This window comes from Heptranchias perlo, chromosome 2 (genome assembly GCF_035084215.1).
Source record: "Heptranchias perlo isolate sHepPer1 chromosome 2, sHepPer1.hap1, whole genome shotgun sequence".
Classification (NCBI taxonomy): Eukaryota; Metazoa; Chordata; class Chondrichthyes; order Hexanchiformes; family Hexanchidae; genus Heptranchias; species Heptranchias perlo.
Genome location: NC_090326.1, coordinates 20,483,627 through 20,506,618, shown reverse-complemented (window position 1 = coordinate 20,506,618; position 22,992 = coordinate 20,483,627). Strand labels below are relative to the sequence as shown.

The following is a 22,992-nucleotide window of genomic DNA, read 5'->3' as shown; positions in this document are numbered from 1 at the left end:
TTGGTTCCGTTGCACCTTTTTAATACTGTTTTTATTAGCGACTTTGCAACATTTTTGAATTTACCATCAATATATGTTAATTTAGGAGGGACAAATCTTATTTACTCATTGTGGTAAGCTTGATTTTAAATATCCTGAGAAAGTTAATTATTGCTGCTAAGTCACCAGAAGGCTGACATTTATAGGTCTTCAGCAGAACACTTTCAACTCCTTTCCTGCTGAATAAAAAGAGCATTGCATGCTTGCTCAATGTGTAGGAGTAGGACGGTTGAAGAGACACATACAGAGTAACAGATGTACTCGATCAATAGCCCGTCCTGGGTGTCATGCAGCTAGGTTGTGTTACAATAATTGTGCGAAGCTGTTGGAAGATATGAATGGAGCAAGATTTTCATTTGTAAGCTGCAGCTTAAACTTCTTAAAAAAAAGTCCTTCTAAAAATACACATGAGATGCAATGGAAGAATTGTAAGGTTGTGTAAGACTTGGCATGCACCATGAGTAACTGTGGAACAAGTTGACAGGCAACACTTTGTGGCGTACAATCTTAGGCCATCTACCTGGTACGTAATATTGTTGGCTAGTCTTACCATATTCCTTTAAGTATGCTGTCTTCTCCTACTGGCTCTGCAGCTGCTATACTGTTCAATCTAACTTTCAGGCATGATATACTACCATCTTATGGGAAGTGTCCCCTGGAATGCCAAACATCCACCTTGCCACAACAGCATGTCCACCACTAGCCATCAAACAGAGGTCGGATGCTGTGTTGCTCTGCAGCAGTGGATTGACTTTCCTTTTTTAGCAGCAATCTCTCTTTCTCCCATGTAGCCGCATCTCTAAGTTTTCTCAGTAGCCATTTAAGGACTACAATCTTACAGTATTTTCCTCTTTCTGACTTAGCTGCAAGTACAATCTATGGTTGCGTACAACAAGGTCCCACAAATAGCAATGAGACAAATGGCCAGTTAATCTGTTTTAGTGTTGTTGGTTGAGGGATAAATGTTGGCTAGGACACCAGAACTACACTGCTATTCTTTGAATAGTGCCATTGGATCTTTTGCATCCGTCTAAACTGGCAGATCAGGCCTTTTTAACATCTTGTCAGAAAGATAGCCCCTGCATCAATGCAGCACTCCCTCAGTGTTGCACTAAAGTGTCAGCCTAGATTTTGTGTTTGACTCTCTGGAGTGGGGCTTGAACCCATGAAAGTATTACAACGGTGCCATCTGACAGTGATGGACAGAATCAGCTCAACCAATTCTCAGCCTTGCAAAAAAGATAAAATAGCTTCATAAAGATGTACTAACAACATCTGCTTAGTAAAATAACAAAGATTTCAGTTTGTCATTTTGGAAGTTATTGCTTGGCACGGGTTATGTAGCAGCTGCTTCACTACAGAAAATAGACAACTCCCTGACCACAGGAAAGGCTTTTTCACTCACCAACTGTTTTCTGTGAAATGTTATAACATTTTACACATATGTAATCCATACTGTCAGCTAATTATGACAATAGGAAAAAAGGTAGTGTTCTTAATGACCCTCACCTTCTCAATAGGAGAACATGCTCACGCTGGCAGTTTCTGTAGAGGGCTGCAGTCAAAACTGCTTTTGCCTATTTCTAGCATCGTAAAGCTCTTATAGAAAAATTATTATTCGATTTTCAAGTACAGTAATCTAAATTCATAATTATATTGACTTTTTAAAAAAAAATTAAATTTTTTGAATTTATGATCTCATAATCCAATTTTTAAAAGATTTTCTTGTTAATAACAGTTGGACTCATGTTCTTCAGCTAGACATTTCTAGTTAAGTTCATTGTCTTTTACTGTGGTCAGGAAATAGTCCTGACAGCTGTTGCAAAACCCAAGCCAAGCAATAATTTTTAAAAATGTGGCACTACCAAAAAGACAAAAGTTGTACTGTGGAGCAGCAATCAATAACTTGCAATTATAGGGCACCTTTAACGTAGTACAACATCTCAAGGCTTCACAGGAGTGTTATCAAACAAGTGTTAAGGTGCGTCTTAAAGGAGGAGAGAGAGGTAGAGATAGAGAGGTTTAGAGAGGGAATTCAAGAGCTCAACAGAATGTTGACCCATATTGCCAAATCAGTAGAACATAATTATGCTGAAGCTGTATAGTGATCTGGACAGGCTTCAACTTAAGTACTACGTTTCATAAGAACATAAGCAAATGTTACACCCTTGTTCAAAAAAGGGTGTAAGGATAAACCCAGCAACTATGGGCCAGTCAGTTTAACCTCAGTGGTGGGGAAACTTTTAGAAACGATAATGCGGGACAGAATTAAGTCACTTGGACGAGCGTGGATTGATTAGGGAAAGCCAGCACGGATTTGTTAAAGGCAAATCGTGTTCAACTAACCTGATAGAGTTTTTTTTTGATGAGGTAACAGAAAGTGTAGATGAGGGCAATGCAGTTGATGTGTATGTGGACTTTCAAAAGGTGTTTGATAAAGTGCCACATGGTAGGCTTATCATCAAGATTGCAGCCTATGGAATAAAGGGGGCAGTAGCAACATGGATACAGAATTGGCTAAGGGACAGGAAACAGAGAGTAGTGGTGAATGGTTGTATTTTGGACTGGAGGGAGGTGTACAGTGGTGTTCCCCAGGGGTTGGTACTGGGATCACTGCTTTTCTCGATATATATTAATGACTGACTTAGACTTGGGTGTACAGGGCACAATTTCCAAATTTGCAGATGACACAAAACTTGGAAGGGTAGTAAACAGTGAGGAGGATAGTGATAGACTTCAAGAGGATATAGACAGATTGTGGCACGGGCGCACACGTGGCAGATGAAATTTAACGCAGAAAAATGCAAAGTGATAAATTTTGGCAGTAAGAACGAGGAGAGGCAATATAAACTAGAGGGCACAACTCTAAAAGGGATACAGGAACAGAGAGATCTGGGGGTATATGTGCACAAATCGTTGAAGGTGGCAGGGCAGGTTGAGAAAGCAGTTAAAAAAGCATACGGGATCCTGGACTTTATAAATAGAGGCATAGAGTACAAAAATATGGAAGTCATGATGAAACTTTATAAAACACTGGTTTGGTGACAACTGGAGCATTGTGTCCAGTTCTGGGCACTGGACTTTAGGAAAGATGTGAAGGCCTTAGAGAGGGTGCAGAAGAGATTTACTAGAATGATTCCAGGGATGAGGGATTTTGTTACTTGGATAGACTGGAGAGGCTGGGGTTATTCTCCTTGGAACAGAGAAGGTTCCGAGGAGATTTGATAGAGGTACTCAAAATCATGAAGGGTGTAGACAGAGTAGATAGAGATAAACTGTTTGTTTCCATTGGCGGAAGGGTCAAGAACCAGAGGGCATAGATTTAAGGTAATTGGCAAAAGAACCAAAGGTGACATGAAGAAAAACTTTTTTACACAGCGAGTGGTTAGGATCTGGAATGAACTGCCTGAGGGGGTGGTGGAGGCAGATTCAATCATGGCCTTGAAAAGGGAACTGGATAAGTACTTGAAAGAAAAAAAATTGCAGGGGTACGGGGATAGGGCGGGGGAGTAGGACTGGCTGGACTGCTCTTGCATAGAACCGGTGTGGACTCAATGGGCCGAATTGCCTCCTTCCATGCTGTAACCTTTCTATGGTTCTAAGAAATAGAAGCAGGAGTCGGCCATAAGGCCCCTTGAGCCTGCTTCGCCGTTCAAAAGGTCCTGGCTGATCTTCGACCTCAACTCCACTTTCCAGCCCGATAAAAAGGGAGAAAATAGAATATGAAAGTAAACTAGCAAGAAATATAAAAACGCATTGCAAGAGCTTCTACAAGTATGTAAAAAGGAAGAGAGTAGCAAAAGTAAACATTGGTCCCCTAGAGGCTGACACAAGAGAAATTTTAATGGGGAATCAGGGAATGGCAGATGCGTTAAACAAATATTTTGTATCTGTTTTCACAGTAGAAGACACAAAAGGCATACCAGAAATAGTGGGGAACCAAGGGACTAATGAGAGTGAGGAACTTAAGTAATTATTATCAGTAGAGAAAAAGTACTGAGAAACTAATGGGACTAAAAGCCAATAAATCCCCTGGACCTGATGGCCTACATCTTAGGGTTCTAAAAGAGGTGGCTGCAGAGATAGTGGATCCATTGGTTTTATTCTTCCAAAATTCCCTAGATTCTAGAACGGTCCCAGTGGATTGTAAGGTAGCAAATGTAACCCCGCTATTCAAGAAAGGAGGGAGAGAGAAAACAGGGAACTACAGGCCAGTTAGCCTGTCATCAGTTGTTGGGAAAATGCTGGTACCTATTATTAAGGAAGTGGTAACAGGACACTTTGAACATCATAATATGATTAGGCAGAGTCAACATGGTTTTATGAAAGGGAAATCGTGTTTGACAAATTTAATAGTGTTTTGAGGATGTAACTAGCAGCATAGATAAAGGAGAACCAGTGGATGTAGTATATTTGGATTTTTGATAAGGTGCCACGTAAAAGGTTGTTACGTGAGATAAGAACTCATGGGGTTGGGGGTAACGTATTAGCATGGATAGAGGATTGGTTAATGGACAGAAAACAGAGTATGGATAAACGGGTCATTTTCAGGTTGGCAGGCTGTAACTAATTGGGTACTGGAAGGATCGGTGCTTGGACCTTGGCTATTTACAATCCATATTAATGACTTGGATGAAGAGACCGAGTGTAATGTATCCAAGTTTGCTGATGATACAAAGCTAGGTGGGAAAGTAAGCAGTGAAGAGGACACAAAGAGTCTGCAAAGGGATATAGACAGGTTAAGTGTGTGGGCAAGAAGGTGGCAGATGGAGTATAATGTGGGGAAATGTGAGGTTATTCACTTTGGTAGGAAGAATAGAAAAACAGAATATTTTTTAAATGGTGAGAAACTATGAAATGCTTGTGTCCAGAGAGACTTGGGTGTTCTCGTACAAGAAACACAAAAAGTTAGCAAGCAGATACAGCAGGCAATTAGGAAAGCAAATGGCACGTTGGCCTTTATTGCAAGGGGCTTGGAGTACAAGAATAAGGAAGTCTTGCTGCAATTGTACAGGACTTTGGTGAGACCTCACCTGGAGTACTGCGTACAGTTTTGGTCTCCTTATTTAAGGAAGGATATACTTGCCTTAGAGGCGGTGCAACGAAGGTTCACAAGATTAATTCCTGGAATGAGAGTTGTCTTATGAGGAGAGGTTGAGTAGAATGGGCCTATACTCTTTGGAGTTTAGAAGAATGAGAGGTGATCTCATTGAAACTTGTAAGATTCTGAGTGGGCTTGACAGGGTAGATGCTGAGAGATTGTTTCCACTGGCTGGAGAGTCTAGAACTAGAGAGCATAGTCACAGGATAAGGGGTCAGCCAATTAAGACTGAGATGAGGAGGAATTTCCTCACTCAGAGGTTTGTGAATCTTTGGAATTCTTTACCGCAGAGGGCTGTGGATGCTGAATTGTTGAGTATATTTAAGGCTGAAATCGATAGATTTTTGGACTCGAGGGGAATCAAGGGATATGGGGATCGGGCAGGAAAGGAGTTGAAGTTGAAAATCAGCCACGATCTGATTGAATGGCGGAGCAGGCTCAAGGAGCCTTATGGCCTACTCGTGCTCCTATATCTTATGTTCTAATGGGAATGAGAGCTGAGGGAAGGTGTGGAGTAGATTCGTGGGAGTAAACTAGCAGGGAACATAAAAACTGACTGTAAAAGCTTCTACAAATATGTCAAGAGAAAAAGATTAGTGAAGATGAATGTAGGTCCCTTACAGTCAGAAATGGGGGAAATTATAATGGGGAACAAAGAAATGGCAGAACAATTAAACACATACTTTGGCTCTGTCTTCACAAAGGAGGACACAAATAACCTGCCAGACATGTTAGGGAACCAAGGGTCTAGTGAGAGGGAGGAACTGAAGGAAACCAGTATTAATAAAAAAAATAGTGTTAGGGAAATTAATGGGGCTAAAGGCTGACAAATCCCCAGGGCCTGATAATCTACATCCCAGAGTACTAAAGGAAGTGGCCCTGGAAATAGTGGATGCATTGGTGATCATCTTCCAAAATTCTATAGACTCTGGAACAGTTCCTACAGATTGGAGGGTGGCAAATGCAATCCCAATATTTAAAAAAGGAGGGAGAGGAAAAACAGGGAATTACAGACCAGTTAGCCTAACATCAGTCGTGGGGAAAATGCTAGAGTCTATTATAAAAGATGTAATAACAGAACACTTGGAAGGCATTAACGGGATTGGACAAAGTCAGCACGGGTTTATGAAAGGGAAATCATGCTTAACAAATCTACTGGAGTTTTTTGAGGATGTAACTAGTAGAATAGATAGAGGAGAACCAGTGGATTTGGATTTTCAGAAGGCTTTTGATAAGGTCCCACACAAGAGGTTAGTGTGCAAAATTAAAGCACATGGGATTGGGGAGAATATACTGGCATGGATTGAGAATTGTTGATAGACAGGAAACAGAGAGTAGGAATAAACGGGTCTTTTTCTGGGTGGCAGGCAGTGACTAGTGGGGTACCGCAGGGATCAGTGCTTGGGCCCCAGCTATTCACAATATATATCAATGATTTGGATGAGGGAACTAAATGTAACATTTCCAAGTTTGCCAACGACACAAAGCTGGGGTGGAATGTGATCTGTGAGGAGGATGCAAAGAGGCTCCAATGTGGTTTAGACAAGTTGGGTGAGTGGGCAAGAACATGGCAGATGCAGTATAACGTGGATAAATGTGAGGTTATCCACTTTGGTTGTAAAAACAGAAAGGCAGATTATTATCTGAATGGTGATAGATTGGGAAAAGGGGAGGTGCAACGAGACCTGGGTGTCCTTGTGCACCAGTCGCTGAAAGCGAGCAGTCAGGTGCAGCAAGCAGTTAGGAAGGCTAATGGTATGTTGGCCTGCATTACAAGAGGATTTGAGTACAGGAGCAGGGATGTCTTATCTGAGGAAGGTTGCCCTTGCCATGGAGGGAGTGCAACGAAGGTTTACCAGACTGATTCCTGGGATGGCAGGACTGACGTATGAGGAGAGATTGGGTCGACTAGGCCTATATTCACTAGAGTTTAGAAGAATGAGAGGTGATCGCATCGAAACATATACATTTCTAACAGGACTAGACAGACTAGAGGCAGGGAGGATGTTTATGATGGCTGGGGAATCCAGAACCAGGGGTCATAGTTTTAGGATATGGGGTATGCCATTTAGAACCGAGATGAGGAGAAATTTCTTCACTCAGAGGATGGTGAACCTGTGGAATTCTCTACCACAAAAGGCAGTGGAGGCCAAGTCATTAGATGTATTCAAGAAGGAGATAGATATATTTCTTAATGCTAAAGGGATCAAGGCATATGGGGAAAAAGCGGGAACAGGATACTGAGTTATTCGATCAGCCATGATCATTTTGAATGGCGGAGCAGGCCCGAAGGGCCGAATGGCCTACTCTTGCTCCTATTTTCGATGTTTCTATGTTTCATTGGGGATTGAAGCAGTGGGAAGGTGTGGGATAGATTCATTGGGGATTGAAGCAGTGGGACAGTGTGGTGTAGATTCACTGGGGATTGAAGCAGTGGGACAGTGTGGTGTAGATTCACTGGGGATTGAAGCAGTGGGAAGGTGTGGTGTCGATTCATTGGGGATTGAAGCAGTGGGACAGTGTGGTGTAGATTCATTGGGGATTGAAGCAGTAGGAAGGTGTGGTATAGATTCATTGGGGATGAGAGCAGTGGGACAGTGTGGTATAGATTCATTGGGGATGAGAGCAGTGGGACAGTGTGGTATAGATTCATTGGAGATTGAAGCAGTAGGAAGGTGTGGTATAGATTCATTGGGGATGAGAGCAGTGGGACAGTGTGGTATAGATTCACTGGGGATTGAAGCAGTGGGACAGTGTGGTGTAGATTCATTGGGGATTGAAGCAGTGGGACAGTGTGGTGTAGATTCATTGGAGATTGAAGCAGTAGGAAGGTGTGGTATAGATTCATTGGGGATGAGAGCAGTGGGACAGTGTGGTATAGATTCACTGGGGATTGAAGCAGTGGGACAGTGTGGTGTAGATTCATTGGGGATTGAAGCAGTGGGACAGTGTGGTGTAGATTCATTGGGGATTGAAGCAGTAGGAAGGTGTGGTATAGATTCATTGGGGATTGAAGCAGTAGGAAGGTGTGGGATAGATTCATTGGGGATGAGAACAGTGGGACAGTGTGGTATAGATTCTCTGGGGATTGAAGCAGTGGGAAGATGTGGTATAGATTCTCTGGGGATTGAAGCAGTGGGAAGATGTGGTATAGATTCTCTGGGGATTGAAGCAGTGGGAAGGTGTGGTATAGATTCTCTGGGGATTGAAGCAGTGGGACGGTGTGGTGCAGATTCTCTGGGGAATGAAGCGGTGGAAAGGTGTGGTGTAGATTCTCTGGGGATTGAAGCAGTGGGAAGGTGTGTAGATTCATTGGGGATGAGAGCAGTGGGAAGGTGTGGTGTAAATTCACTGGGGATTGAAGCAGTGGGAAGGTGTGGGATAGATTCATTGGGGATGAGAACAGTGGGACAGTGTGGTATAGATTCTCTGGGGATTGAAGCAGTGGGAAGATGTATAGATTCTCTGGGGATTGAAGCAGTGGGAAGATGTGGTATAGATTCTCTGGGGATTGAAGCAGTGGGAAGATGTGGTATAGATTCTCTGGGGATTGAAGCAGTGGGAAGATGTGGTATAGATTCTCTGGGGATTGAAGTAGTGGGAAGGTGTGGTATAGATTCTCTGGGGATTGAAGCAGTGGGACGGTGTGGTGTAGATTCTCTGGGGAATGAAGCGGTGGAAAGGTGTGGTGTAGATTCTCTGGGGATTGAAGCAGTGGGAAGGTGTGTAGATTCATTGGGGATGAGAACAGTGGGAAGGTGTGGTGTAAATTCACTGGGGATTGAAGCAGTGGGAAGGTGTGGAGTAGAGTCACTGGGGATTGAAGCAGTGGGAAGGTGTGGTGTAGAGTCACTGGGGATTGAAGGTGTGGAGTAGAGTCACTGGGGATTGAAGCAGTGGGAAGGTGTGGTGTAGAGTCACTGGGGATTGAAGCAGTGGGAAGGTGTGGTGTAGAGTCACTGGGGATTGAAGGTGTGGAGTAGAGTCACTGGGGATTGAAGCGGTGGGAAGGTGTGGAGTAGAGTCACTGGGGATTGAAGCAGTGGGAAGGTGTGGTGTAGAGTCACTGGGGATTGAAGGTGTGGAGTAGAGTCACTGGGGATTGAAGCGGTGGGAAGGTGTGGTGTAGAGTCACTGGGGATTGAAGCAGTGGGAAGGTGTGGTGTAGAGTCACTGGGGATTGAAGGTGTGGAGTAGAGTCACTGGGGATTGAAGCGGTGGGAAGGTGTGGTGTAGAGTCACTGGTGATTGAAGCGGTGGGAAGGTGTGGTGTAGATTCACTGAGGATTTAAGTGCGATGGATGTTTTTGTGACTGGAAGGCTGTTTCCAGTGGGGTTCCACAGGGCTCAGTACTAGGTCCGCTGCTTTTTGTAGTATGTATCAATGATTTAGACTTAAATGTAAGGGGCATGATTAAGAAGTTTGCAGATGATACAAACGTTGGCCATGTGGTTGATAGTGAGGAGGAAAGCTGTAGACTGCAGGAAGATATCAATGGACTGGTCAGGTGGGCGGAGAAGTGGCAGATGGAATTCAATCCGGAGAAGTGTGAGGTAATGCATTTGGGTAGGGCAAACAAGGCAAGGGAGTATACAATAAATGGTAAAATGTAAGGAATCTTACAACACCAGGTTATAGTCCAACAATTTTATTTTAAAATCACAAGCTTTCGGAGATTATCCCCTTCGTCAGGTGAGTGAATGAATAAGAGGTTCTCAAATCGCATATCTTGTATTAGGCTGGGACACCATCACACCAATCAAAAGGTGTCGTTGGTGTTCAGACAGGTTAGCCACGGAAAACAGTAGGTCCCAGTATGCTGAATACACATTGTCAAATTATACAGACAGAGAGAGAGAGAATATTAAAAACAGATTACTTTTTTTTCCCCCTTGCTGGTGGGGTTACGTGTAGCGTGACATGAACCTAAGATCCCGGTTCAGGCCGTCCTCATGGGTGCGGAACTTGGCTATCAATTTCTGCTCGACTATTTTGCGTTGTCGTGTGTCTCGAAGGCCGCCTTGGAGAACGCTTACCCGAAGATCGGTGGCTGAATGTCCTTGACTGCTAAAGTGTTCCCCGACTGGGAGGGAGCCCTCCTGTCTGGCGATTGTTGCGCGTTGTCCGTTCACCCGTTGTCGCAGTGTCTGCATGGTCTCGCCAATGTACCATGCTCCGGGGCATCCTTTCCTGCAACGTATGAGGTGGACAACGTTGGCCGAGTCACAGGAGTATGAACCATGTACCTGGTGGGTGGTGTCCTCTCGTGTGATGGTGGTATCCGTGTCGATGATCTGGCATGTCTTGCAGAGGTTGCCGTGGCAGGGTTGCGTGGTGTCGTGGACGCTGTTCCCCTGAAAGCTGGGTAATTTGCTGCGAACGATGGTCTGTTTGAGGTTGGGTGGCTGTTTGAAGGCGAGTTGTGGAGGCGTGGGGATGGCCTTAGCGAGGTGTTCGTAGTCATCGATGACATGTTGAAGGCTGCGGAGAACTGTTCTCCGCAGCCTTCAACATGTCATCGATGACGACGAACACCTCGCTAAGGCCATCCCCACGCCTCCACAACTCGCCTTCAAACAGCCACCCAACCTCAAACAGACCATCGTTCGCAGCAAATTACCCAGCTTTCAGGAGAACAGCGTCCACGACACCACGCAACCCTGCCACGGCAACCTCTGCAAGACATGCCAGATCATCGACACGGATACCACCATCACACGAGAGGACACCACCCACCAGGTACATGGTTCATACTCCTGCGACTCAGCCAACGTTGTTTACCTCATATGTTGCAGGAAAGGATGCCCCGGAGCATGGTACATTGGCGAGACCATGCAGACACTGCGACAACGGATGAACGGACACCGCGCAACAATCGCCAGACAGGAGGGTTCCCTCCCAGTCGGGGAACACTTTAGCAGTCAAGGACATTCAGCCACCGATCTTCGGGTAAGCGTTCTCCAAGGCGGCCTTCGAGACACACGACAACGCAAAATCGTCGAGCAGAAATTGATAGCCAAGTTCCGCACCCATGAGGACGGTCTCAACCGGGATCTTAGGTTCATGTCACGCTACACGTAACCCCACCAGCAAGGGGGGAAAAAAAGTAATCTGTTTTTAATTTTCTTTCTTTCTTTCTCTCTTTCTTTCTCTCTGTCTCTCTGTCTCTCTCTCTTTCTCTCTTTCTCTCTTTCTCTCTTTCTCTCTTTCTCTCTTTCTCTCTGTCTCTCTGTCTCTCTGTCTCTCTTTCTTTCTGTCTTTCTCTCTCTCTCTCTCTCTGCCTTTTGGGTCTCTCTCTCTCTCTCTGTCTGTGTAATTTGACACAATGTGTATTCAGCATACTGGGACCTACTGTTTTCCGTGGCTAATCTGTCTGAACACCAACGACACCTTTTGATTGGTGTGATGGTGTCCCAGCCTAATATAAGATATGCGATTTGAGAACCTCTTATTCATTCACTCACCTGACGAAGGGGATAATCTCCGAAAGCTTGTAATTTTAAAATAAAATTGTTGGACTACAACCTGGTGTTGTAAGATTCCTTACATTTGTCCACCCCAGTCCATCACCGGCATCTCCACATCACAATAAATGGTAGGATACGGAGATGTGTAAAGGAACAGAGGGATCTTGGAAAGCATGTCCACAGATCCCTGAAGGTAGCAGGACAGGTAGATAAGGTGGTTACGAAGGCATACGGGATACTTTCCTTTTATTAACCGAGGCATGGAATATAAGAGCAAGGAGGTTATGCTAGAACTTTGGTTAGGCCACAGCTTGAGTACAGCGTACAGTTCTGGTCACCACATTACAGGAAAGATGTGATTGCACTAGAGAGGATACAGAGGAGATTTACAAGAATGTTGCCAGGACTGGAGAATTTTAGCTATGAGGAAAGATTGGATAGGCTGGGATTATTTTCTTTGGAACAGTGGAGGCTGAGGGGAGATTTAATTGAGGTGTATAAATTATGTGGGGCCTAGATAGAATGGATAGGAAGGACTTATTTCCCTTAGCAGAGAGGTCAATGACCAGGGGATCATAGATTAAAAGTGATTGGTTGGAGGATTAGAGGGCAGCTGAGGAGAAATTTTTTCACCCAAAGGGTGGTGGGGGTCTGGAACTCACTGCCTGAAAGGGTGGTAGAGGCAGAAACCCTCATCACATTTAAAAAGTACTTGGATATGCACTTGAAGTGCTGTAACCTACAAGGCTACAGACCAAGAGCTGGAAAGTAGAATTAGGCTGGATGGCTCTTTTTCGGCCGGCACGGACATGATAGGCCAAATGGCCTCCTTCTGTTCTGTAAATTTCTATGATTCCCATATCCCTTGATTCCCTTAGAGTCCAAAAATCTATTGATCTCCATCATGAATATGCTCAACGACTGAGCATCCACAGCCCTCTGGGGTACAGAATTCCAAAGATTCACCACTTTCAATGGAGAAATTCCTCCTCATCTCAGTCCTAAATGGCTGACCCCTTATCCTGAGACTATGCCCTCTAGTTCTAGATGCTCCAGCTGGTGGAAACAGCCTCTCAGCATCTACCCTGTCAAGCCCTCGAAGAATGTTATACATTTCAATGAGATCACCTCTCATTCCTCTAAACTCCAGAGAATATAGGCCCATTTTACTCAATCTCTTCTCATAGGACAGCCCTCTCATCCCAGGAATCAATCTAGTGAACCTTTGTTGCACCGCCTCTAAGGCATGTATATCCTTCCTTAGAAACATAGAAAATAGGAGCAAGAGTAGGCCATTCGGCCCTTCGGGCCTGCTCCGCCATTCAAAATGATCTTGGCATGTTCCCACTTTTTCCCCATATGCCTTGATCCCTTTAGCATTAAGAAATATATCTATCTCCTTCTTGAATACATCTAATGACTTGGCCTCCACTGCCTTCTGTGGTAGAGAAATCCACAGGTTCACCACCCTCTGAGTGAAGAAATTTCTCCTCATCTCGGTTCTAAATGGCATACCCCGTATCCTGAGACTGTGACCCCTGGTTCTGGACTCCCCAGCCATCGGGAACATCCTCCCTGCATCTAGTCTGTCTAGTCCTGTTAGAATTTTATATGTTTCGATGAGATCACCTCTCATTCTTCTAAACTCTAGTGAATATAGGCCTAGTTGACCCAATCTCTCTTCATACGTCAGTCCTGCCATCCCAGGAATCAGTCTGGTAAACCTTCGATGCACTCCCTCCATGGCAAGGACATCCTTCCTCAGATAAGGAGGCCAAAACTGCACACAATACTCCAGATGTGGTCTCACCAAGGCCCTGTATAACTGCAGTAAGACATCCCTGCTCCAGTACTCAAATCCTCTTGCAATGAAGGCCAACATACCATTCGCCTTCCTAACTGCTTGCTGCACCTGAATGTTCTCTTTCAACGACTGGTGCACAAGGATACCCAGGTCTCATTGCACCTCCCCTTTTCCCAATTTATCACCATTCAGATAATAATCTGCCTTTCTGTTTTTACAACCAAAGTGAATAACCTTACATTGATTCACGCTATACTGCATCTGCCATGTTCTTGCCCACTCACCCAACTTGTCTAAATCACATTGGAGCCTCTTTTCATCTTCCTCACAGCTCACATTCTACCCCAGCTTTGTGTCGTCTGCAAACTTGGAAATGTTACATCTAGTTCCCTCATCCAAATCATTGATATATATTAGGCAAGGAGACCAAAACGGTACACAGTACTCCAGGTGTGGTCTCACCAAATCCCTGTACAATTGTAGCAAGACTTCCTTACTCTTGTACTCCAACCCCCCTGGCCTTTCGTTATGGTCTCTGAAGCAAAGGGAGAAATGCAAGGCTCGGAAGCAGTACAAGATTTCTACTGCCAGCAGATCAAGTTGTGAGGAAAGATTAGAAAAAGCTGACTTTTCAGCCTGAAAAGGAGACAAGTGAAGGAATCTTATAGAGGCCTACATACCAAGTGGAATAGAAAAGGTCAAACCAGAGCAGAATTCAGGTGAAACCACAACTGCAGTACAAGGGTACACGAGTACAAACTAGTAAAAGGCAAGATCAGGACTGACGTTTTATTTCTTCACACCGAGTGTTTAACACCTAGAATGGTTTTCCAGGTGGTAGTGGAGGTATAAAATCTGGAATCATTTATGAGGTGGTTGGATGCTGTGATACTAGGACTGTCTGTTTCTATGGAAGGATGAACTAAATTGGACAAATGTCCAACCTGCTCTGTTTTTCTTTATGATCTGTGTGGTTGTTCTATATAGGCTGACAGTATCCTTGACTTTAGTTTTAATATTACCAAATGATTCAATGTTGGAAAATCCAGCATTCTTTAATTCTTTAACTCCTTTGAAGGTGTCCGAAGGGACTGGGGTCCTAATGAGGAAACCAACTTCTTCCTCAGCAGTTCTGCAAAGTGGAAATTTTCCAATATTGCCCTCCACATACCAGAGACGCATTACCACATGTGGCACTGAGCTCCAACACCTGATTCAGCAGAAGAGAGAGCAGTGCAATGCCGAAAGAATGGCAAAACAGTTAATGGAAAGTGCTGAATGGGAGAGCAAACCTCCACCACCAGGTACACAAAGACAAAAGGCTAATTAGATTTAAACCAACATCAATTTGGTTTGTTTAGGATTAATTTACTAGCATATCCTACTCATGGTATTATTAAACATAGTGCAATAAAAAGGCTTTGGACAGTTGTTGACCAATCTTTTGGATTAGTGTGAGCACACTTATAGATTGCTTGCTCCAGCTCCAGCTAATTGTAATCATAATTAGGAAAAGCTATTTGCAGAGTTAAGTTTATAATGCGGATTGGAAACTGAACCACTGTCTTTTCAGCGACTTTAATAAGTTGGCCAGATACAAGGTTGTTAGTCGAATCTAGTGCCAAATCTTATAAATTAGTGCATTAAATTAAATTTTGTTTTCCTTTAGAAATCAGAAAAAGTACATGGGGAAGGGGAATGGAAGCATGTCCTTCCCACCAAGCACTATTAATAAATGGTAATTAAAAACCATGCAGAGTGTGCTATACCGGTTGTGATACGAGAGCCACATAAAACTGAAATATTTTGTAACTGTCTGTAGTCCATACGAAGGAATGTTATCCACATGTAACTAGTGGCTTTTAATGTAAAGGTAGACGAAAGCCTCCTATGGAAGGTATTTATTCTCCAAATTATAAGGCACAATCATAAAACTGTTTAATAAAAATAACTGGAGCGTGGCTTTTTATGTCTTGTGGTCCACTATGTGCTGTGTTGTTGAATACTTATTAGAATATGTACCTTGTTATAGATTCACAAAATCCTTTACTCACAAGAATTATGCATTAATGAGGGTGTAATGTTACAGAATTAAAAGATTTAAATTCCCTCTCAATAAGGTGTGAATTCTCTACTTCCTCAGTCCTAACACAACTTCTAGTTTATGAAAAGGAACTTGCTGATATCCTTGAACCATAGAAATTTACAGACAGAAGGAATCCATTTGTGTCTATATTGGTTCTTTGCTAGAGTAATGCAAAATTAATCTCACTCCCTAGCCTTTTATCTTCATCTGCTTCAAATATTTGTCTAGTTTTTCTTTAGAAGTGCAGTCGTCTCTGGACTCAATAAATGTTCATATAGCTTGGATACTTGTACTTGTAATTTTATTATGGTGTAAGAGTACTGGGTTATGCTGTCCAATTTAAAGTTAGGAGTCGCACAACACCAGGTTATAGTCCAACAGCTTTATTTGAAATCACAAGCTTTCGGAGCTTTGCTCCTTCGTCAGGGTTTTCATTTGCTATGTATGATTTTAACTATCAAGGATCACAGTTTAGATGCTTAAATTGTGAGTAATTTGTATTTAGCATTCACAGTGGTGTATGTATCATCAGAACAGGTATGTGCTGAAGAGAGGAAAACAGTATCCTAGGATTGTGCTTTACAATAATGCTACTCTGTGTTACTGAGTTTCACTGTCTGTCTAGGCTGGCATCCCAAAGGGCTTCTAGTTGCACATCTTCACGAACATAAATCAGCAGTGAACCGTATCCGGGTCTCTGATGAACATTCCATTTTTGCTACCTGCTCAAATGATGGGACTGTGAAGATTTGGGATAGTCAGAAGATGGAGGGAAAGACCACAACTACCAGGTATGGTTATAATTCTCTAAATGCTTTTGGTTTACGTATCAAGTGTATACGATCTCCAAATTATAAGGAGGACATAAAGTATTATGCATTTTTGTTAAAGTTGGTGCACTTTAGAATTATTTTCTATTTCTGCCACCGGCCTGATGCAATTATTCCTGCTTTAATTGCCTTCAGCTGTAAATAATGACTTGGCTCCTCATTGTAGGCCATGGCTTTAGAATCTTTTTTAAAAAGTCATGTGGAAGAGCTTCGCGTAGAAGTGCTCTGGAAACTTTGTTTAAAATTATGACATTTTATAACATCTTTGAAACATAATTTTTTTTACAGTTTTTGTAATTAAACTGTAGAAGATTTGTGGTGGTTATTAATAAACATAATCCAATTTCTTTCATCTTTGCCCAAGAATATATTTTCCAAAGAAGTATATTCTATGGTTTGGCAAGTTTTTCTGCTCTTCTCGAAAAGACATTCTGACACATTAGTTTGATTATACTTTCTTTAAGTGTGCATTTAAGGGAAATTATCCTTAAACAGAGATATTAAAGGAATTTAATTACAGTAGCACTGTGTTCCGAAATCTCTCAAAGTTTTTCATACTGGGAAGCCTGTGATTTAAGACATTAGCCTTCATTGTTCCTCTCATTCCTGATTGGCAAGAACCTGGGCAGAGCAAGTTGTTTCTTTTCTTTCCCCAACAATGTACTGATGGCTAGCTTGTACTGGCCACACATACTGGCTGCTGTGCTATCCTCCAAAACCAGGAACACCATTGTGTGCATGTGCTGGTATAAACATAGTTTGTAGTTTGTGAAACTCTAATTTTCAGATAAATCTGGACCATCAGATTGTGTGTGACCAATATAACCTGGACAATGTGACCAAAGTAATGTTATTTGATGCACATTACATCTGTGGGACAGATCAATATGATAAGAGGAAGTACTAGGAAGGCTGGCTATACTTGATGTGGAGATGCCGGTGATGGACTGGGGTTGACAATTGTAAACAATTTTACAACACCAAGTTATAGTCCAGCAATTTTATTTTAAATTCACAAGCTTTCGGAGGCTACCTCCTTCCTCAGGTGAACGATTTGGAAATGAAATCCTCGAAATGAAGTCGCATTTATAATTCACAGAACAATGCTTGGTGAGTACAGACAGTTTTTTCAACTGCCCGTTGCCAAGGCAATCAGTGTGCAGACAGACAGGTGTTACCTGCCAGGTCTCAGAATATACAAATCACCAAAAAAAAACAACAAACACAAAAAAAAACAGAGATAGAGAGGTAGAAACATAGAAAAGACAGCAACTGACCCGTTATATTAAAAACAGATAACATTTGTTCGCTGGTGTAGTGTGACATGAACCCAAGATCCCGGTTGAGGCCGTCCTCATGGGTGCGGAACTTGGCAATCAATTTCTGCTCGACGATTTTGCGTTGTCGTGTGTCTCGAAGGCCGCCTTGGAGTATGCTTACCCGAAGGTCGGTGGCTGAATGTCCTTGACTGCTGAAGTGTTCCCCGACTGGGAGGGAACCCTCCTGTTTGGCGATTGTTGCGTGGTGTCCGTTCATCCGTTGTCGCAGTGTCTGCATGGTCTCGCCAATGTACCATGCTCTGGGGCATCCTTTCCTGCAACGTATGAGGTAGACAACGTTGGCCGAGTCACAGGAGTATGAACCATGCACCTGGTGGGTGGTGTCCTCTCGTGTGATGGTGGTATCTGTGTCGATGATCTGGCATGTCTTGCAGAGGTTACCACGGCAGGGTTGTGTGGTGTCGTGGACGCTGTTCTCTTGAAAGCTAGGTAATTTGCTGCGAACGATGGTCTGTTTGAGGTTGGGTGGCTGTTTAAAGGCGAGTAGTGGAGGTGTGGGGATGGCCATAGCGAGGTGTTCGTCGTCATTGATGACATGTTGAAGGCTGCGGAGAACATGGCGTAGTTTCTCCGCTCCGGGGAAGTACTGGACGACAAAGGGTACTCTGTTGGTTGCGTCCCAGTGTTAGTCTCCTGAGGAGGTCTATGCGATTTTTTGCTGTGGCCCGTCGGAACTGTCGATCGATGAGTCGAGCGTCATATCCCGTTCTTACTAGGGCGTCTTTCAGCGTCTGTAGGTGTCCATCGCGTTCCTCCTCGTCTGAGCAGACCCTGTGTATTCGCAGGGCCTGTCCATAGGGGATGGCCTCTTTGACGTGGTTTGGGTGGAAGCTGGAAAAGTGGAGCATCGTGAGGTTGTCCGTGGGCTTGCGGTAGAGTGAGGTGCTGAGGTGCCCGTCTTTGATGGAGATTCGTGTGTCCAAGAAAGAAACTGATTCTGAGGAGTAGTCCATGGTGAGCTTGATGGTGGGATGGAACTTGTTGATGTTATCGTGTAGTCTCTTCAGTGATTCTTCGCCGTGGGTCCATAGAAAGAAAATGTCGTCGATGTATCTGGTGTATAGCGTTGGTTGGAGGTCTTGTGCAGTGAAGAAGTCCTGCTCGAACTTGTGCATGAAAATTTTGGCGTATTGGGGTGCGAATTTGGTCCCCATGGCTGTTCCGTGTGTTTGGGTAAAGAACTGGTTATTGAAGGTGAAGACATTGTGATCCAGGATGAAGCGGATGAGTTGTAGGATGGCGTCCGGAGATTGGCTGTTGTTGGTGTTGAGTATTGATGCTGTCGCAGCGATGCCGTCATCGTGGGGGATACTGGTGTATAGTGCCGAGACGTCCATCGTGGTGAGAAGTGTTCCTGGTTCAACTGGTCCGTGGGTACTGAGTTTTTGTAGGAAGTCTGTAGTGTCGCGACAGAAGCTGGGGGTAGCTTCGTCACCCAGTCTGGATGTGATGCATCCTAAGTTGCTGAGGGAAGAAAGGGTGGAAATTGCAGAGGTCTGGCCATAATCTTCCAATCCTCCTTAGATACAGGGGTGGTGCCAGAGGACTGGAGAATGAACAAAGGTATAACATTTGCCAAAAAAAGGTGTAAGAATAAACCCAGCAATTACAAGCCAGTTAGTTTAACCTTGGTGGTGGGGAAGCTTTTAGAAACGATAATCCGGGACAAAATTAATAGTCACTTGAACAAGTGTGGATTAATAAAGGAAAGCCAGCACAGATTTGTTAAAGGAAAATTGTGTTTAACTAACTTGTTTGAGTTTTTTAATGAGGTAACAGAGAGGGTTGATGAGGCAATGCAGTTGATGTGTATATGGACTTTCAAAAGGCGTTTCATAAAGTGCCACATAATAGGCTTGTCGGCAAAATTGAAGCCCATGGAATAAAAGGGGCAGTGGCAGCATGGATACGAAATTAGCTGCTAACAGGAAACAGAGAGTAGTGGTGAACGGTTGTTTTTCAGACTGGAGGGAGATGTACAGTGGTGTTCCTCAGGGGTTGGTACTAGGACGACTGCTTTTTTTGATTATATATTAATGACTTGGACTTGGGTGTACAGGGCACAATTTCAAAATTTGCAGATGACACAAAACTTGGAAGTGTAGTAAACAGTGAGGAGTATAGTATCGACTTCAAAAGGACATAGACAGGCTGGTGGAATGGGTGAACACGTGGCAGAATAAAGTTAATGCACAAAAGTGCGATGTGATACATTTTGGCAGGAAGAATAAAGAGAGGCAATATAAACTAAATGGCACAATTCTAAAGGGGGTGCAGGAACAGAGAGACCTGGGGGTATATGTGCACAAATCTTTGAAGGTGGCAGGACAGGTTGAGAAAGCAATTAAAAAAAGCATACGGGATCCTGGGCTTTATAAATAGAGGCATAGAGTACAAAAGCAAGGAAGTTATGTTGAACCTTTATAAAACACTGGTTCGGCCACAACTTGAGTATTGTGTCCAACTCTGGTCACTGCACTTTAGGAAGGATGTGAAAGCCTTAAGAGAGGGTGCAGAAAAGATTTACTAGAATGGTTCCAGGGATGTGGGACTTCAGCTACGTGGATAGACTGGAGAAACTGGGGTGGCTCTCCTTAGAGCAGAGAAGGTTGAGGGGAGATTTGATGGAAGTGTTCAAAATCATGAAGGGTTTAACTAAAGAGAAACTGTTCCCATTGGTGGTAGGGTCGAGAACCAGAGGACACAGATTTAAGGTGATTGACAAAAGAACCAAAGACGACATGAAGAAAAACTTTTTTACGCAACGAGTAGTTATAATCTGGAATGCGCTGCCTGAAAGGGTAGTGGAAGCAGGTTGAATCGTGGTTTTCAAAAAGGAATTTGATAAATACTTGAAGGGAAAAAATTTGCAGGGCAACGGAGAAAGAGCAGGGGAATGGGACTAGCTGGATTGCTCTTACAAAAAGCTGGCGCGGGCTCAATGGGCCAAATGGCCTCGTTCTGTGCTGTAACCATTCTATGATTCTATAAATGTGCCATGAGACTGGCTACTGGCAATGGATCAAGTTTGTTTTTTATATAGCATTTTTACAGCTGATGGAGTGAAGGTTTTCATCTCGCTATTCTGGGCTGAAGCGAGTTGGCAGTTCTCATTGGGGGCTCCTGACTTATTTATTTAGTTCAAAGATTCTCCTGTGCTGAATTTTGTTTTATCTTTGTTTGTAGATCAATTTTGACTTATTCTCGTATTGGAGGAAAAATCAAAACTCTGGCTTTCTGCCAGGGCTCCCATTATCTTGCTGTAGCTTCAGACAACGGTACTATCCAGCTCCTAGGAATTGAGGCTAGCAAACCTCCGAAATCGCCTAAAATACATTCCCTTCAGAGCAGGTACAGCATTACTTCAGAACATTAACTCATTTTTATCATGTTCATTTTCTTTTTACGTCTTCTCAAAAGTCTAGGGGTGAATAAAATAGTTTGCATTTTATATACACTAAAATAAGGAGTATTAGTGGAACCATTTTTCTCCATTTTTTATTTTGGCTGAATTTTTGTTTTAAGAGAAGGAAAATTCTTACCCTCCATTTTTTAATTTTTATTCTTTGCAGCAAATCCTCTTTTTAAAAAAAAATCATGTGATTCAAAAAAATTACTACTTTATGTGGGGCTTGTTAAAATGATCTTTTTACATTATTTATTTATTTATTTTTATTTATATATATATATTTTTTTTTATTTTTTTTTCCCATTTAAGCATTAATAAATCGTATTTCACAAATCCAGCAACATTGTAAACCCCATATATTCCCTCTTGTACTGCTGCACGCTTTTCCAATTTTCCATTTGTTGAGCACTAATAGTAATGCTGAAGTGTAATCAGAACATCCTTATGCTAGAGATGAAAAGAAAAACTGCAAGTGCTGGAAATCTGAACTAAAAATAAAAACAGGAAATGTTGGAAATACACAGCAGGACCATATTTATCTGAAAAAGAAGACAAGTTAACAATTTTTGTCAAGCGCCTTGGGATGTTTTTCTATGTAAAAGATGGTATATAAATGCAAGTTGTTGTCAAAACTTCTCGTCCTGCTCTAATTCTTTCTCAATTTTGACATGCTGTTTCCTATGTAAGTTTTGTTTACCTACCTCTCGCATAGGCTCCATATTATCCTCCTCTTACTTGCTGAATCCTTCTGGCAAAATTCTCAATAGTGTCAGTGGTGAATCCAATGCTACCTTTTCGTCAAAAATCAATTGAATTTATCCTGTATTCCTTTCATCAATTCTTTTAAAAGCAGGATCTCCATAACTAATGGGCCACTGGCCTACTATCTGTCGCTAACTCCCATCACACCCCTCCTTTTAACATACCTAGATTAGAGCTTAATATTGCCATGTGTACAGCTTTCAGTTGGGTGGTTCCTAGGCGTGTGCTGAAACTCATAATGTGCTTGTTGCCATACTTCTAGTCCACTTCTCTGGTGATGCTGTTCAACTGATCTCATCATTCTTCAATTTGCTTGTTAAAGCTGTACGTGGCAGCCAGTTGTTGTATATAAATGATAGTAAAGCAAGATATAAAGTTTCTTTGTTTTTCCTGTCATAGTGGAAAGCATACTTAGTTATTTTACTCCAAACTGTGAAATGGTAAGAATATTTGCCAGCCAACACCATGACTATCAAAATGGTGTGAAAGTACTGAAGGTAAAAATTAATATCAGCCTATGATCTTTCAAGTGCGCTTGGGCCTACCAAAATAAGTCATTCAGTTAATAGCAAAGCTAAGGTATTGGTGGCACAAACTCTAGTGGATTATGTTTCTATGGTGACTTATTATCTTTTTCTCCACAGAAAGGAAGACCATTACACCTGTAACATGTATGCCAGATTTTTTAATCATTGAATTGCTAGGTTTTTATACACTGATTTAAAACTGATACTTTTTGAGTCCTGACTTTAGCACGGTTAACCTCTTTCAGTTGTGCTTATGCCATCACTGTGTGCACTTTTATCAAGATATATAGGGAGCTAATTTCCTTCAGTAGTGCACTGCTCGAATAACTGCATTAAAATAGGACACAAAGGTTGTAGTAGATTGCTTAACACATTAAGAGTTGTGTAAGAATAGGATACCAGAGAAGGAAATGAACCCTCATTATGTACCTCTGTGAAGATCTGATACATTTAACACAAAATGCTCCTGATTTTTAAAAAGAAATCCTTCATTTATATTTATAATTAGTTTATAACCCATTAGCTGTGCACATTACCCAACATTGTATGTAGCCTTGTGGTTTTTAAGGGAAACTGCCAATTTTTATGCCCCCTGTTTTATAAGTAGATGTACATAATAGTTAAAT

At 42.7% G+C, this 22,992-nt stretch overlaps 1 protein-coding gene across 4 annotated transcripts in view; it reads left to right on the top strand.

Moving 5' to 3' along the window:
- The window catches only part of pik3r4 (phosphoinositide-3-kinase, regulatory subunit 4), a 92,617-nt gene that overhangs the window by 41,245 nt on the left and 28,380 nt on the right, over positions 1-22,992 (top strand). For 3 of the 4 annotated variants that reach the window (XM_068000968.1, XM_068000993.1, XM_068000984.1), the window contains exons 11-14: positions 14,491-14,716; positions 16,124-16,289; positions 20,855-21,019; positions 22,484-22,510. In XM_068000968.1, coding sequence (XP_067857069.1) covers positions 14,491-14,716; positions 16,124-16,289; positions 20,855-21,019; positions 22,484-22,510 — 584 coding nt within the window. The remainder of the gene's footprint in view (positions 1-14,490; positions 14,717-16,123; positions 16,290-20,854; positions 21,020-22,483; positions 22,511-22,992) is intronic. The other variant, XM_068000975.1, reaches the window with a different exon arrangement.